The sequence below is a fragment of the Haliotis rufescens genome, unplaced genomic scaffold, assembly GCF_023055435.1.
Source record: "Haliotis rufescens isolate VD_foot unplaced genomic scaffold, xgHalRufe1.0.p SCAF_2, whole genome shotgun sequence".
Classification (NCBI taxonomy): domain Eukaryota; kingdom Metazoa; phylum Mollusca; class Gastropoda; order Lepetellida; family Haliotidae; genus Haliotis; species Haliotis rufescens.
The window spans coordinates 22,448,572-22,462,199 of record NW_025963890.1 but is presented as its reverse complement, the minus strand read 5'-3'; the positions used below and the strand labels follow the sequence as shown (position 1 = coordinate 22,462,199).

The 13,628-nt window shown below is 38.9% G+C and overlaps 1 protein-coding gene across 1 annotated transcript in view; it reads right to left on the bottom strand.

The window, feature by feature from the left end:
• Positions 1-516: 516 nt before the first annotated feature.
• The window catches only part of LOC124111994 (transient receptor potential cation channel subfamily V member 5-like), a 37,073-nt gene continuing 23,961 nt past the window's right edge, over positions 517-13,628 (bottom strand). Inside the window, exons 13-20 of the mRNA XM_048399754.1 lie at positions 13,406-13,489; positions 10,665-10,807; positions 9,232-9,347; positions 8,390-8,588; positions 5,965-6,030; positions 3,091-3,289; positions 2,312-2,375; positions 517-1,946 (exon numbers count right to left, since the gene is read on the bottom strand). Coding sequence (XP_048255711.1) covers positions 1,742-1,946; positions 2,312-2,375; positions 3,091-3,289; positions 5,965-6,030; positions 8,390-8,588; positions 9,232-9,347; positions 10,665-10,807; positions 13,406-13,489 — 1,076 coding nt within the window. The 3' untranslated portion in view covers positions 517-1,741. The remainder of the gene's footprint in view (positions 1,947-2,311; positions 2,376-3,090; positions 3,290-5,964; positions 6,031-8,389; positions 8,589-9,231; positions 9,348-10,664; positions 10,808-13,405; positions 13,490-13,628) is intronic.

Here is a 13,628-nt window from a genome sequence, read left to right as displayed (position 1 = left end):
GTCAATGATGTTCACAACCATGAGCCTTCCTGGACCCATAATGCAGCATCTTCCCGAGGCAAGGGAGTTGACTGACTGTAAAAGTCCAGTTTCCACCCTTGCGGAACTAGATGGAATTTCATGGCTCGATCATGGTGCCACCAGTGGCTATTATGAGTTATGTCCCTTCTATGTCCCTCCTATTGACCAATCAGATTCAACCTCTCATATCACTGCAGTTGCTTCAAACAAAATAGCAGCATCCAGTCAAGACCATCTGATCGATAATCAATATCTGTGTTGTATTATAACAGCTCTTACTTCTCAAAGTGCATTGAGTCATTTAAGCGCCTTGATCATAAACGTGAAAAGATTTGGAAAAAATCTATTGACACCGAGATACTCAGTGAAATTATATTCCCAGTGGAATAATTAACTCCTGTGTTCATATAATTTCCTATGAACAATATATCACAGAATTCACCTCATGTAAGAAATAAGTTTATTAACAAAATATAAACATATAAAACAAAGCAATAAATAAGTGAACAAACTGTTAAGATCACAGTTATTTCACATATCCTTTCTAGATTTTGGAACAAAAACCAAATCCCTTATATCATCACGCCTGTTAGTGTCCCATAGAAAGATCAACCTATGTTACCTTGCCACATTATGCAGGTACCAGATCGTTAATATACCTTGCAGTAATTGAATACAGAGGTTATCAGGGATTTATCTAGACCTGCCCAGAGGCTGATATTCGGCCCAAAGTCTGCAGCAATAGTCAGTAAAAATTCCCAAATGGGAATTAAAGGTTCTCATTTCATGTAACTACAGTAATGCTTGGTACAGGTGACTTGTATTTTACTGATAACAGAACCGAAAATGATATTTAATTTTACATGATTGTATTAAATACCAGTACATTGTTACAATGCAATTTAAAATGCCTCTGAATATAAGAAGAAATTTTTAAATTCCAGCTTTGAACAAAATGAAACCGTTCAAGGCACAGAGACTACATTTGGCAACTTTTGGACAATATTTTATACTTTCAATCCTGCTCACGTTACACATTTTTCATGATAGAAACAACAGTTCTGACTTTGTTCAGTTTACTGTGACAACTGAGTTAGGTAATTCCCAGGTAAATACAGTGAAGCCATAGTTTAAGAAAAGATCATGGAAAAGCTATGGCAGAAATAACATTAAGATGGTTAAATATTATCTTCAAAGACTACCTGAAAAGATACCAGGATAGAACTGAATCATCCTCATTTATTCAGGGAATAATCTCCGTATACATTGTTATACTAAATACCCTCACCAAATAGCACAGAATCTCTCCCACTCATCAACAGCCAATCAAAATCACTCTTTTGAACAAGAGTTTGGCATAGATCTAATTTTAGAATTGTGGTCTCGTACATGCATCCATCAAAATCTAGACGTTTTCCCGAGTGTTAAGATAAGGGGAGGTAAGTCTTTATCCTATGAGGTGTTCCCAGTTGTATTTGGGACGGTATGCAACATCATAGTCACTGACTGGTGATATCAACGCTTGGTTCAACCATGAAAGAACAGTTAGTTTCCCTTGACAACGTTTTATCTCTGGGCCGAGGGTATTTATGGAACTTGATATGATACCCTAGATAAAAGAGACATGTATACTATGTTCCCCAGAAAACGAGATAAATTTGTCTGACGCAATCAGTAGCAAATGTTGTCTCCCACTTGTACTTCAGTTCTGTGCATGATGCTAGTCTGTGAGATCAAGTAGATTGGTGTTGAGATTAACTGTCACTCTCTTCCTCAGTTTACTGAAGGTGCCGCTCCGTGTCAAACCCGGCACCGACCCTCGGTCCTGAACGTGAGGCTCTTCCTCCACCTCATGGCTCAGGATACCGATAGACTTGTGGTTTCTTTTCTTCCTCTTTTTCTTTCTTGGAGAGTTGGAGTCATCACTAAACAAACACATATTTACAAAATTGTAATTGTTTTTTACATGTTATAGGAAGTTTGTTTTGACTTCATAAAATGTACTGAAACGCCAGAATATGTGTCTGAAACGTCAGAAGGACACTTGTAGATGATGTTTCTGTTAGAGAATAGAGGAAGAATCAGACATCTGAGTCATTTCAGCGACTTTGCACAGTGTGACCCTGTTGGAATTCTAAATTTAGCTGATTGCGTGTCATCATACCCTGATGGTGTGGGATGTTCATGATATCAAGCACTGTTTTTTCTGACCAAGGCTCAATTATACAGAGGCTACTGTCATATAGTTGAAATATAGCTGAGTGCAGTGTTAACAAAAGAAATAACTGACCCATTCTGAGGACTTGTATGAGCAGTATCAGCCTCTGTGCCAACGTTACCATCAGTGCCATCTCCTGTAACCATGGTAACAGAGCGAACTGTTTAATTTGCTATTTAGGCAAAGATATTCAAGTGATCTAGTTCATAGTTTTAGATGATTTAACATGGTTCATGATTTCACATCCTCGGCGGGGTGTTGCGTGTAAAGTAGGTTTCAGTACACCATACTTGCCATAAAAGTCGACTAAAATGGGAACATTACAGTGAACGGACTCGTGGTGTACTTGCTCATGCTATCAACCATTGATAAAAGGTGGGGAATAATAATAATAATCATCATCATCATTATAATCATCATCATCAGGAATAATTTATTTTAGTTTAATTTAACACCTCAATGAACAGTATTTAAGTTACATCATGGCGTGTCAGCTTGAGGTGAGAGGAAAGCCCAAAGTGATGCAGTTCTTAGACATTTGCTAGACCCATAAATAGGGCAAATCTGGGACTAGAACTCACAATCATAGGTTTCTGGCACACCTAAGGGAGGCAACCCAACCATAGACAATGTATTCATATTCTGTTCAGTACTGGAAAATTATTATTTGGAAAATGAAATATATGGAAAATGCTATTATATAAAAATGCACTTCATACACTTATCAAATAGATACATGAGCACATAATGCACATTTCCCCTGTCCATCTTGTTTGTATTTTGTACAGGGGTTGTTTTCACACATGCAAGTTATCTCCCTTGATTTTGTATGCCATTGTTTGCAATCTTACCCGGTGGAGAAGGTCTGTTCCGATGTACAAGGCCCTCAAGTTGCCCAAGGATGGTCTTCATGTCGTGGTTGTGAGATGCTATCATGGCCTGCTGTTTGTGCTGAATGTCCTGTAATGTCAGCTGGAGACGGTATATCTCCCTGTGGAACACCATGTTGCTCAGCACCTGACTGTTGACCTGCAGAGACTGGTCTTGTTCCTACAATAGGATTCTCACTGATAAAAGTAATGCAAGGCAATAGTCCAGTCTAATGAGAACAGTGTGATAACGTTGGATTCAATTTGGTGTTAACAATAAGGGAGTTATTCACTGGTGCAAACCCAAAACATTCTACCAAATAATGATGCACTGCATTACTGTTTTATGTGATCATGGACAGGGCGTTTCAAAATGCAAATATTACTTTATTGTAAATACGCCGCACTCAGCAATACTCCAGCTGTATGACGGCGGTCTGTAAATAATCAAGTCTGGATCAGACAATCCAGTGTTTGACATCATGAGCATCGATCTATGCAATTGGAATAGGATGACATGCATCAGCCAAGTCTGCAAGTCTGACCACCAAATCCTGTTAGTTGCCTCTTATGACAAGCATAGTCACTATTAAGTGTTATAAGCAAAATATATACGGGTGTTCTCAATAACAGACTTTCCAATTGGGCAGAACTAAAGGACAAAATACCAGAGTCGCAGGCAGGTTCCCGATCTGGGTATTCCACCATCGATCATTTTTTTACTTTACACTCTATTATAGAAAAGTGTTTGATTAAAAGGAGGAAAAAACAATATGTTGCATTTATAAATTTTAAGAAAGCATTCGACTATGTAAAAAGAAATAAACTATGGTACTGTTTGCAATGTAATGGCCTGGGTGGAAAAATGTTATCAGCCCTAAAAGCCATTTACTGTTCTGTTAAATCTTGTGTTCGACAAACTTCCTCATGTACCGATTTCTTTGACTGTCCAAATGGTGTACGCCAAGGTTGCATACTTAGCCCTTTGCTATTTTCTTTATTTATAGGGGAACTTTCAAAAGCTATAAATGAAAACGGTAAACATGGCATACAATTATTTCCAGATATGTATGAAATTTTGTTACTGTTATTTGCAGTTGACGTCATCCTTGTCTCAGAATCTATTGCCGGTTTACAGACTCAGCTTAACATCCTTGGGGAGTTGACAGATACATGGGGATTAACTGTTAACATACAAAAATCAAACGTAGTTGTTCACAGAAGGGGAGGCACCTTATCTGCCAAGGAGAAATGGACATACAAAGACATCCCCCTGCCTATAGTTAACAGTTATAGGTACTTAGGTGTCATATTTTCTTCAACTTTCAAGATGACAAAGTGTATTGCTGATCTAGCAAATCGTGGAAAACGGGCTTTGATGGAAACAAATATAAATTTTAATAAAATAGTAATGATTGATCCAAAAGTATATTTTATAATGTTTGATACACAGGTATTACCAATACTTTTATATGGGTCAGAAGTATGGGGCTACCAGCGGTATGATCAATTAGAACGGGTTAATCTTTTGGCATGTAAAAGTTTTTTAAAGGTGGGAAAACAAACGCCAAATGCCATTGTCTATGGTGAATGTTGTCGCTACCCGCTTTATGTCAATGCGCAGGTCCGCATTATAAACTATTGGTTAAAATTAACCCGAATGCATGAAGGGCGTATCCCAAGAAAAGTACATGTATATAAGATGTTGATGTATTTCGACAACATTGGTCGTAATACTCGGGCAGCATCTCTTCGTAACATTTTATTTTCGCATGGTTTGGAATTTGTATGGTTAAACCAGTCTGTTGGGGACAACAGTCAAAACTGGATGTCAACACTCAACAGTAGTACCCGATAAATGATGTATAAAACACTGTTTGAAACTGAAAGATATTTGAGCATTTACAATGGCAAACATGTACGCAGTGTTTTTATTAAATTAAGATGTAACGTTTTACCTTTACGACAGAACGAGGGTAGATGGCAATCTATTGAATCATGTTTACGTATGTGTCCTGTTTGCAATATGTCTGTGAAGATGAATATCATTTCGTATTGATCTGTACACATTATACTGAGCTGCGTAAAGTGTATTTGCCAGAATTGTATTGGAAGTTTCCAACTATATATAAATTAAAAAAGTTATTGTGTACAACTCAGGATGAGTTATTAAAACGTCTGCAACATTATGTATATTATGCGTATAAAAAAAAGACATGAAGTCGTAAAATCTATGTAACGTGCTTCACATTGTATTGTTGTCACTACATTTTCTTGTATATGGGCCAAAGGCCTACACACAAATAAACTAATTTTGACTTTGACAAGCATAGTCGCCTCTTACAGAAAGCATGGGTTTCTGAAGAACTATTCTCACCGGTATCTTCACGGGTCCTTTTATTTTAGTAAACACAATGATCAGTACTATTGTTTGATTCCACAGTCAGCATTATAACAGCTCTATCACCGCGGAATGTAATTTATGTGTGTTGTTCAGTGCTGCTAGATGACTGTGGTCTGTCAATAATCGTCAAAACAAAGGTTGCAGGGGACTTATAATCTCACCCGGATTCCCATGGGTGATTTGTAATGAATAGAGTTTGCAGCTGATCATGTGAGCAATGAACATGTCATCACACATTGTGACCAACTGATCCACCTTCTAGGCCTCTTTTACACATTGTGTATTGGACCCATTCTTCCCAGAAGTTCCTAAAAGATGCTGACACAACTTTCCACTCAGTAAAAATCATTAACAATGTGAATAGTCCATTGAAACCCATCTTATTAAACATGAACACTGCCTTTGCAGCTGGAAGCTGTTATGTTAACCTATGGAAGCTAAAAGGTCCTCACCACGTCCATAGTTTCTGAATCACCGAACCTTTCCTTCCAGCGTTCCTGTAGAAAGTCCATCTGACCCTGTTTGGGAAACAATGGAACTGATACAATATTTCAACCAACTGAAAGTGATCACAATTACAGTAAGGCCATATATTTTTTATTTTTCATTTCACAGGCCCATCGCCCCAACTGAAAAGCAGCCGGTCTAAGAAATACATTAAACTTAAAAATATTTATTTTTATTATGTCTCCTGCTAGTAACCTAGACCCTCTTATACAGTATAAAAGGTTGTATAAAATTCCATGTCTACATCACTATCAGTGATTCAAGAGGCCACCTGCAGTTTTAACTCCACCGCAGAATGACTTTTATATATGTGATACAAAAATAATTGACATTTATATAACTTTTATTTTGACCAACCCTGTGTGGAAAAGCTGTAATAAATCTGTGAAACATAAAAATTTAAAAATTGTGTGTAACCTTCACATATACTTCTACAACAATAGATTCTCTATCAGTTAGGGTTATTAACAGCTGTGTAAACATGACTAACCACGAACTTGTAGTGATGACAAGCTTCTTTATTACAATTGTGGGAATGGTAGTCCTTATATTTGTGGTTTTATGCCACAGTCAGCAATATTCCAGTGGTATCATCATCACCATCCTCATCATCATCACAATAATAATAATCAAGTCTGGGCCAGAGAAACCAGTGGTTGACATAATGAGCAATGTTAGGATATGATGAACTCACTCAACCTATTCACCACGCGAGACCAACTCTTCCCCACCCAGCACGAGGCACAGGATCCCCAAGGGTTAGTTTAGATATACTAAATACAGTAAACCATGGTTAAAACGAACTCAAAAGGGACTGCTAATTTTCGTTTGTTATAACCGAAGTTAGTTATAAGCATACATACAGCATGTACATAGAGCAAATGACCGGTAAATAAAAAAACAGTTTGTTATATCCGTCAGTTCGTTATAAACGTAGTTTACTGAATGTTATAATTGTGCTCAGTCCCAGTGATAATGGAATGTAGACCCTTGTGTTTCACACTTGAAGTTGGGCAGGGTTTCTATTCTAAGCCAGGTTTACACACTCCAAGCTCTGTGACACTACATACTGTGGGTCTTTCATCAGCTACCATGGCAATAACAAGTAGAATCTACTACAAACAACAACAAATGAAGAGGTTGAGGCAGAGTATGGCTGCCACCCGTGCCCCCTACCCTAAATGACAATCGCTATGTTAAGAGACTACTTGGTGAACAGAATGACAAACTCCATCAGCCATTAAACACAAATATTTAGGTCTAAACCCCTTCAGAAAAAAAATAATATTTCAGACAAATAACTTAACAGGTTGTAATGAGCATTTAAAGTTTGAACAGAGTGGACAGTGTTGAACAGAGTGGACAGTGTTGAACAGAGTGGACAGTGTTGAACAGAGTGGACAGTGTTGAACAGAGTAGACAGTGTTGAACAGGGTGGACAGTGTTGAACTGAGTGGAAATTGTTGAACAGAGTGGACAGTGTTGAACAGAGTGGACAGTGTTGAACAGAGTGGACAGCGTTGAACAGAGCGGACAGTGTTGAACAGAACGGACAGTGTTGAACAGAGCAGACAGTGTTGAACAGAGTGGACAGTGTTGAACAGAGTGGACAGTGTTGAACAGAGTGGACAGTGTTGAACAGAGCAGACAGTGTTGAACAGAGCAGACAATGTTGATCAGAGCAAACAGTGTTGAACAGAGTGGACAGTGTTAAACAGAGTGGACAGTGTTGAACAGAGTGGACAGTGTTTAACAGAGTGGACAGTGTTGAACAGAGTGGACAGTGTTGAACAGAGTAGACAGTGTTGAACAGGGTGGACAGTGTTGAACTGAGTGGAAATTGTTGAACAGTAGTGGACAGTGTTGAACAGAGTGGACATTGTTGAACAGAGTGGACAGCGTTGAACAGAGCGGACAGTGTTGAACAGAACGGACAGTGTTGAACAGAGCAGACAGTGTTGAACAGAGTGGACAGTGTTGAACAGAGTGGACAGTGTTGAACAGAGTGGACAGTGTTGAACAGAGCAGACAGTGTTGAACAGAGCAGACAATGTTGATCAGAGCAAACAGTGTTGAACAGAGTGGACTGTGTTGAACAGAGGTGACAGTGTGGACAGCATTGAACAGAGTGGACTGTGTTGAACAGAACGGACAGTGTTGAACAGAGCAGACAGTGTTGAACAGAGTGGACAGTGTTGAACAGAGTGGACAGTGTTGAACAGAGTGGGCAGTGTTGAACAGAGCAGACAGTATTGAACGGACTGGACTGTGTTGAACAGAGTGGACAGTAGTGGACAGTGTGGATAGTATTGAACAGAGCGGACAGTGTTGAACAGTGTGGACAGTGTTGAACAGAGAACTGAAGCTCACCTTTATATGCATGGTGACCTTCTTGAGGTCATCATTCTTTCCAGTCACATCATCATCATAATATTCAATCAAGGGAGAGCACTTTTGGGCAATGTGCTGTAGAAACTTGTTCTGTCGTCTCTCGGACATCGCCTCCCATATGTGGAGGACGGTTATTGCCTTCTGCATCAGTGCATTGGCCTTGGCATTGTCATAAACACTGAAAGGACAAAACATGACTGAACATTTAATTTTGCGCCAACTGTTAACATACACATCTCATTTAGAACCGATAGCAAAAGTGTTAAAATTTTCGAGCATTCAATGTTTAATAATATTCCTATGAGACAATGGATGACGTCATTCGCTTCTTTTATGAATACCACTGCCTGTTTAGCATAATGTGGACAAAAGCAATTTGGGGCGGAGAAACATAACAGAAACTCATCAAGAAAAGTATTCATGCGCAGTGAACAGTTCAAATAGATCTCCAGAAGCCAATTCCATTTCACAGGGTTTATCAACAGATTGGAACACACACTCTCATTTATTTAACAATATGGTAAATACTCAATAATTAAAAACTCACTTATGAAACAGGGTTGGTTGTTTAAATTAAAATTTAGATGCAGCTTTGAATTAATGTATTATTAACCATAGCAGTCTATTCAGTTAATTGTGGTACTTATTCAGCCAGAATGTGTTTGTCGGTCAGCACTTCAAGGATGTTTCGTGAAATATGAGGACAATTATTTTTTCCAGCATTTCCTGGGACAGATTTTTTTATTTCGAAAATCACTTCCCCATCTCCCCTCACCCCTGGAAATGAAATGGTTGGCTCCCCATAGAGAACATCAACTCACATCTGGAAGGTGTTGGTCAAGAGGGCGATGAAGAGGTTGAGGCAGAGTATGGCTGAGAAGAAGAACCAGGTAGTGAGCAGCAGGTACGTCATCACGGAATCCACCTGCAGCATGTGCTGGATGGCGTGTCGGGAACATAGAAACAACAGTCAGTTTAACACTGTTTGAAACCGTTTTCAGGTACCATATTTCCTGGACAAGGGCGTTACCTGACTGTAAAAGTCCAGTTTCAACCCTTGCCGAACAAGGCTGGAAGTCCAGAGTTACATTTTGGCTGGACTAACGAGTGCAACAAACTAGAGATCCGGTTCGTAAACAACAAGGATTTCAACATGCAGATTTCCATCTACTGTAGGATTTGCAAAGCATGTGTACTGTCGCGGACAGATATTTTCCGAATCTTTCATGTTTTTAATCAACCTACTCAAATGATTTGATGCGCTTTGTAAGGTAAGGCCCGTTTATTACAACATAGATCTTGATTAACGATCAGATCGTCTTCATTGGGGGCTGTCATTTTGTTGAAAGCAAATGCAAGAGATATGAGAAGTGGAATCTGATTGATCTATAGGAGGGACATAAAAGGGATAGAACTCGTAATAGCCACTGGTGGCGCTAAGACCGAGCCACTAAATTCCAGTTCAGTTTGGCAAGGGTGGAAACTGGACTTTTGTAGTCAGTTAACGCCCTTGCCTCAGGAAGATGTTCAGTTGTATGTCATGGTGCAGGTCTTTGACATTTTCCACTTTGGTAAAACCCATGCGCAAAGTGCTGACAAACCTAGGAAAATCATTAAGGCGAAACCAGGAGAACCCATGGTCATAGTTGAAGATGACTGTTGATTGTTGTTCAACGCCGTACTAAACAATATTCCAGCTATATGACGGCGGTCCAAAAATAATCAAGTTTGGACAGACAATCCAGAGATTGACAACATGAGCATCGATCTACGCAATTGGGATACGATGGCATGTATCAACCAAGTCAGCGAACCTGACCACCCGATCCCGTTAGTCGCCTCTTACGACAAGCATAGTCGCCTTTTACGTCCAACATTTGGCTGTTGAAGACCTATTTTAACTCGTATCTTCACGGGTGTGTACATAGTGATGTAGACATATTGGTTGTTGCAAGCCACAAAGATGTGATAGTTTGCTTCTAATGATATTTTCCTTGTAGCCAAAGTAATATCTTGGAATCCCACAGGAGACAAATTTTAAATGGTTTCAGGTTTATATGATTTGGAATATGTTTCTGTGTTGCAGGGTGGTGGCCCCACTATTTTGAAGCAAACTTTAATATTATTTTCCCTAGAAAGCGTTGAAATATGATAACGTAAATGAGTGAGTTGGGGTGAAGACGAGATACAGTAGACAAATGAAATTTGAAAAAGTTGATCTAAACAGCGGTTAAATATATATACACACACTGACCTCGAGGTCGTACTCATCCACCAATGTGAGCTGGAAAAGGCTGAAGAAGACTTCACCGGGATGCTTGAACCCATCCACCTCGACCAGCTCCTCGCCATTCTCCTCCACCTTATCTCTACCATAGATCATCCAGAAGGCACACACTGCACACAGCAACGTCAATACATACATTCATCATAGATCATCCAGAAGGCACACACTGCACACAGCAACATCAATATATACATTCATCATAGATCATCTAAAAGGCACACAGCAACGTCAATACATACATTCATCATAGATAATCCAGAAGGCACACACTGCACACAGCAACATCAATATATACATTCATCATAGATCATCCAGAAGGCACACACTGCACACAGCAACATCAATATATACATTCATCATAGATCATCCAGAAGGCACACACTGCACACAGCAACATCAATATATACATTCATCATAGATCATCCAGAAGGCACACACTGCACACAGCAACATCAATATATACATTCATCATAGATCATCCAGAAGGCACACACTGCACACAGTAACATCAATATATACATTCATCATAGATCATCCAGAAGGCACACACTGCACACAGCAACATCAATACATACATTCATCATAGATCATCCAGAAGGCACACACTGCACACAGCAACATTAATACATACATTCATCATAGATCATCCAGAAGGCACACACTGCACACAGCAACATCAATACATACATTCATCATAGATCATCCAGAAGGCACACACTGCACACAGCAACATCAATATATACATTCATCATAGATCATCCAGAAGGCACACACTGCACACAGCAACATCAATACATATATTCATCATAGATCATCCAGAAGGCACACACTGCACACAGCAACATTAATACATACATTCATCATAGATCATCCAGAAGGTACACACTGCACACAGCAACATCAATACATACATTCATCATAGATCATCCAGAAGGCACACACTGCACACAGCAACATCAATACATACATTCATCATAGATCATCCAGAAGGCACACACTGCACACAGCAACATCAATATATACATTCATCATAGATCATCCAGAAGGCACACACTGCACACAGCAACATCAATATATACATTCATCATAGATCATCCAGAAGGCACACACTGCACACAGCAACATCAATACATACGTTCATCATAGATCATCCAGAAGGCACACACTGCACACAGCAACATCAATACATACATTCATCATAGATCATCCAGAAGGCACACACTGCACACAGCAACATCAATACATACGTTCATCATAGATCATCCAGAAGGCACACACTGGACACAGCAACATCAATATATACATTCATCATAGATCATCCAGAAGGCACACACTGCACACAGCAACATCAATATATACGTTCATCATAGATCATCCAGAAGGCACACACTGCACACAGCAACATCAATACATACGTTCATCATAGATCATCCAGAAGGCACACACTGGACACAGCAACATCAATATATACATTCATCATAGATCATCCAGAAGGCACACACTGCACACAGCAACATCAATACATACATTCATCATAGATCATCCAGAAGGCACACACTGGACACAGCAACATCAATATATACATTCATCATAGATCATCCAGAAGGCACACACTGCACACAGCAACATCAATACATACATTCATCATAGATCATCCAGAAGGCACACAATGCACACAGCAACATCAATACATACATTCATCATAGATCATTCAGAAGGCACACACTGCACACAGCAACATCAATACATACATTCATCATAGATCATCCAGAAGGCACACACTGCACACAGCAACATCAATACATACATTCATCATAGATCATCCAGAAGGCACACACTGGACACAGCAACATCAATACATACATTTTCCATCGGTCGTCTGGAAAGCACACACTTGGGTCAATAAGTTTCTTAAAAAGATACTGGAAACATGGACAAAAGCTAAACAACGGAATCAAAGTTGCCTATAGTTGCTTTTGTATTTTCATTTTTTTACTAAGGCCTCACCTTTTTAATTTTATATTTCACGAATGTATTCTAGCTTTTCCAAACAAGATTTGTCAAAATAAAAATAAACATAAATGTCAATTATTTATTTATTTATATGAAAGTAATTCTGCCGTGGAGCTAAAACTGCAGGTAGCCTCTTGATTCACTGATAGTGATGTAGACATGGAATTTATATATAACATTTATACTGTATAAGAGGCTTTATATTACTAGTCGGAGACATAATAAAAATCAATATTTTTATGTTTTATATATTTCTTAGACCTGCTGGTTTTCATGAAGGGTAGTGGGTCTGTGAAATGAAAAATATAAAATGTGTAGCCGAAATATGAACAATGAAAAATCAAATCTGGTGTGGACATTTCATGACTTTTAGGTAGCCAAGTCTGTGATCATCCTTCAATAAACATGTTATTGTTGTTTCTTCACAAGATGTGGCCTTGGTCATGTGTTTTACACACATTGTCAACCATGGATATTTCGCTATGACCATTTTTGTTGACAGCAACTATACAAGATTTGGTGTAATGGTAATTTTCAGCCCCTCAATATCGATACATACCATTACCCACAGACTAAACTGATAACAACAAAATCTTAGTTTTATGTTTACCATCAGTACACATTGTAAATTATGATTAATATTTTGAGGTAAAGATTATGCGAAGAAATGAAGTGTGCACAAGTATGGCACTCACCGTATGGTATGTAGAACTCCAGGAAGAGGAAGAGGAATCGGAGGAGGTCGGTCATCATGTGCCCCAGCATCACAATGAAAGGACCTGGAGTTAGTGGAGGATTGAGTAGGTAGGGTTTTACACTGTTTTCAGCAATACTTCAGCCCAAGAATAGGTTTCAAACATTGTATTCTTGTGTGTAAATAACCATGATCTGTCACATGACAATCAAATACATTACATT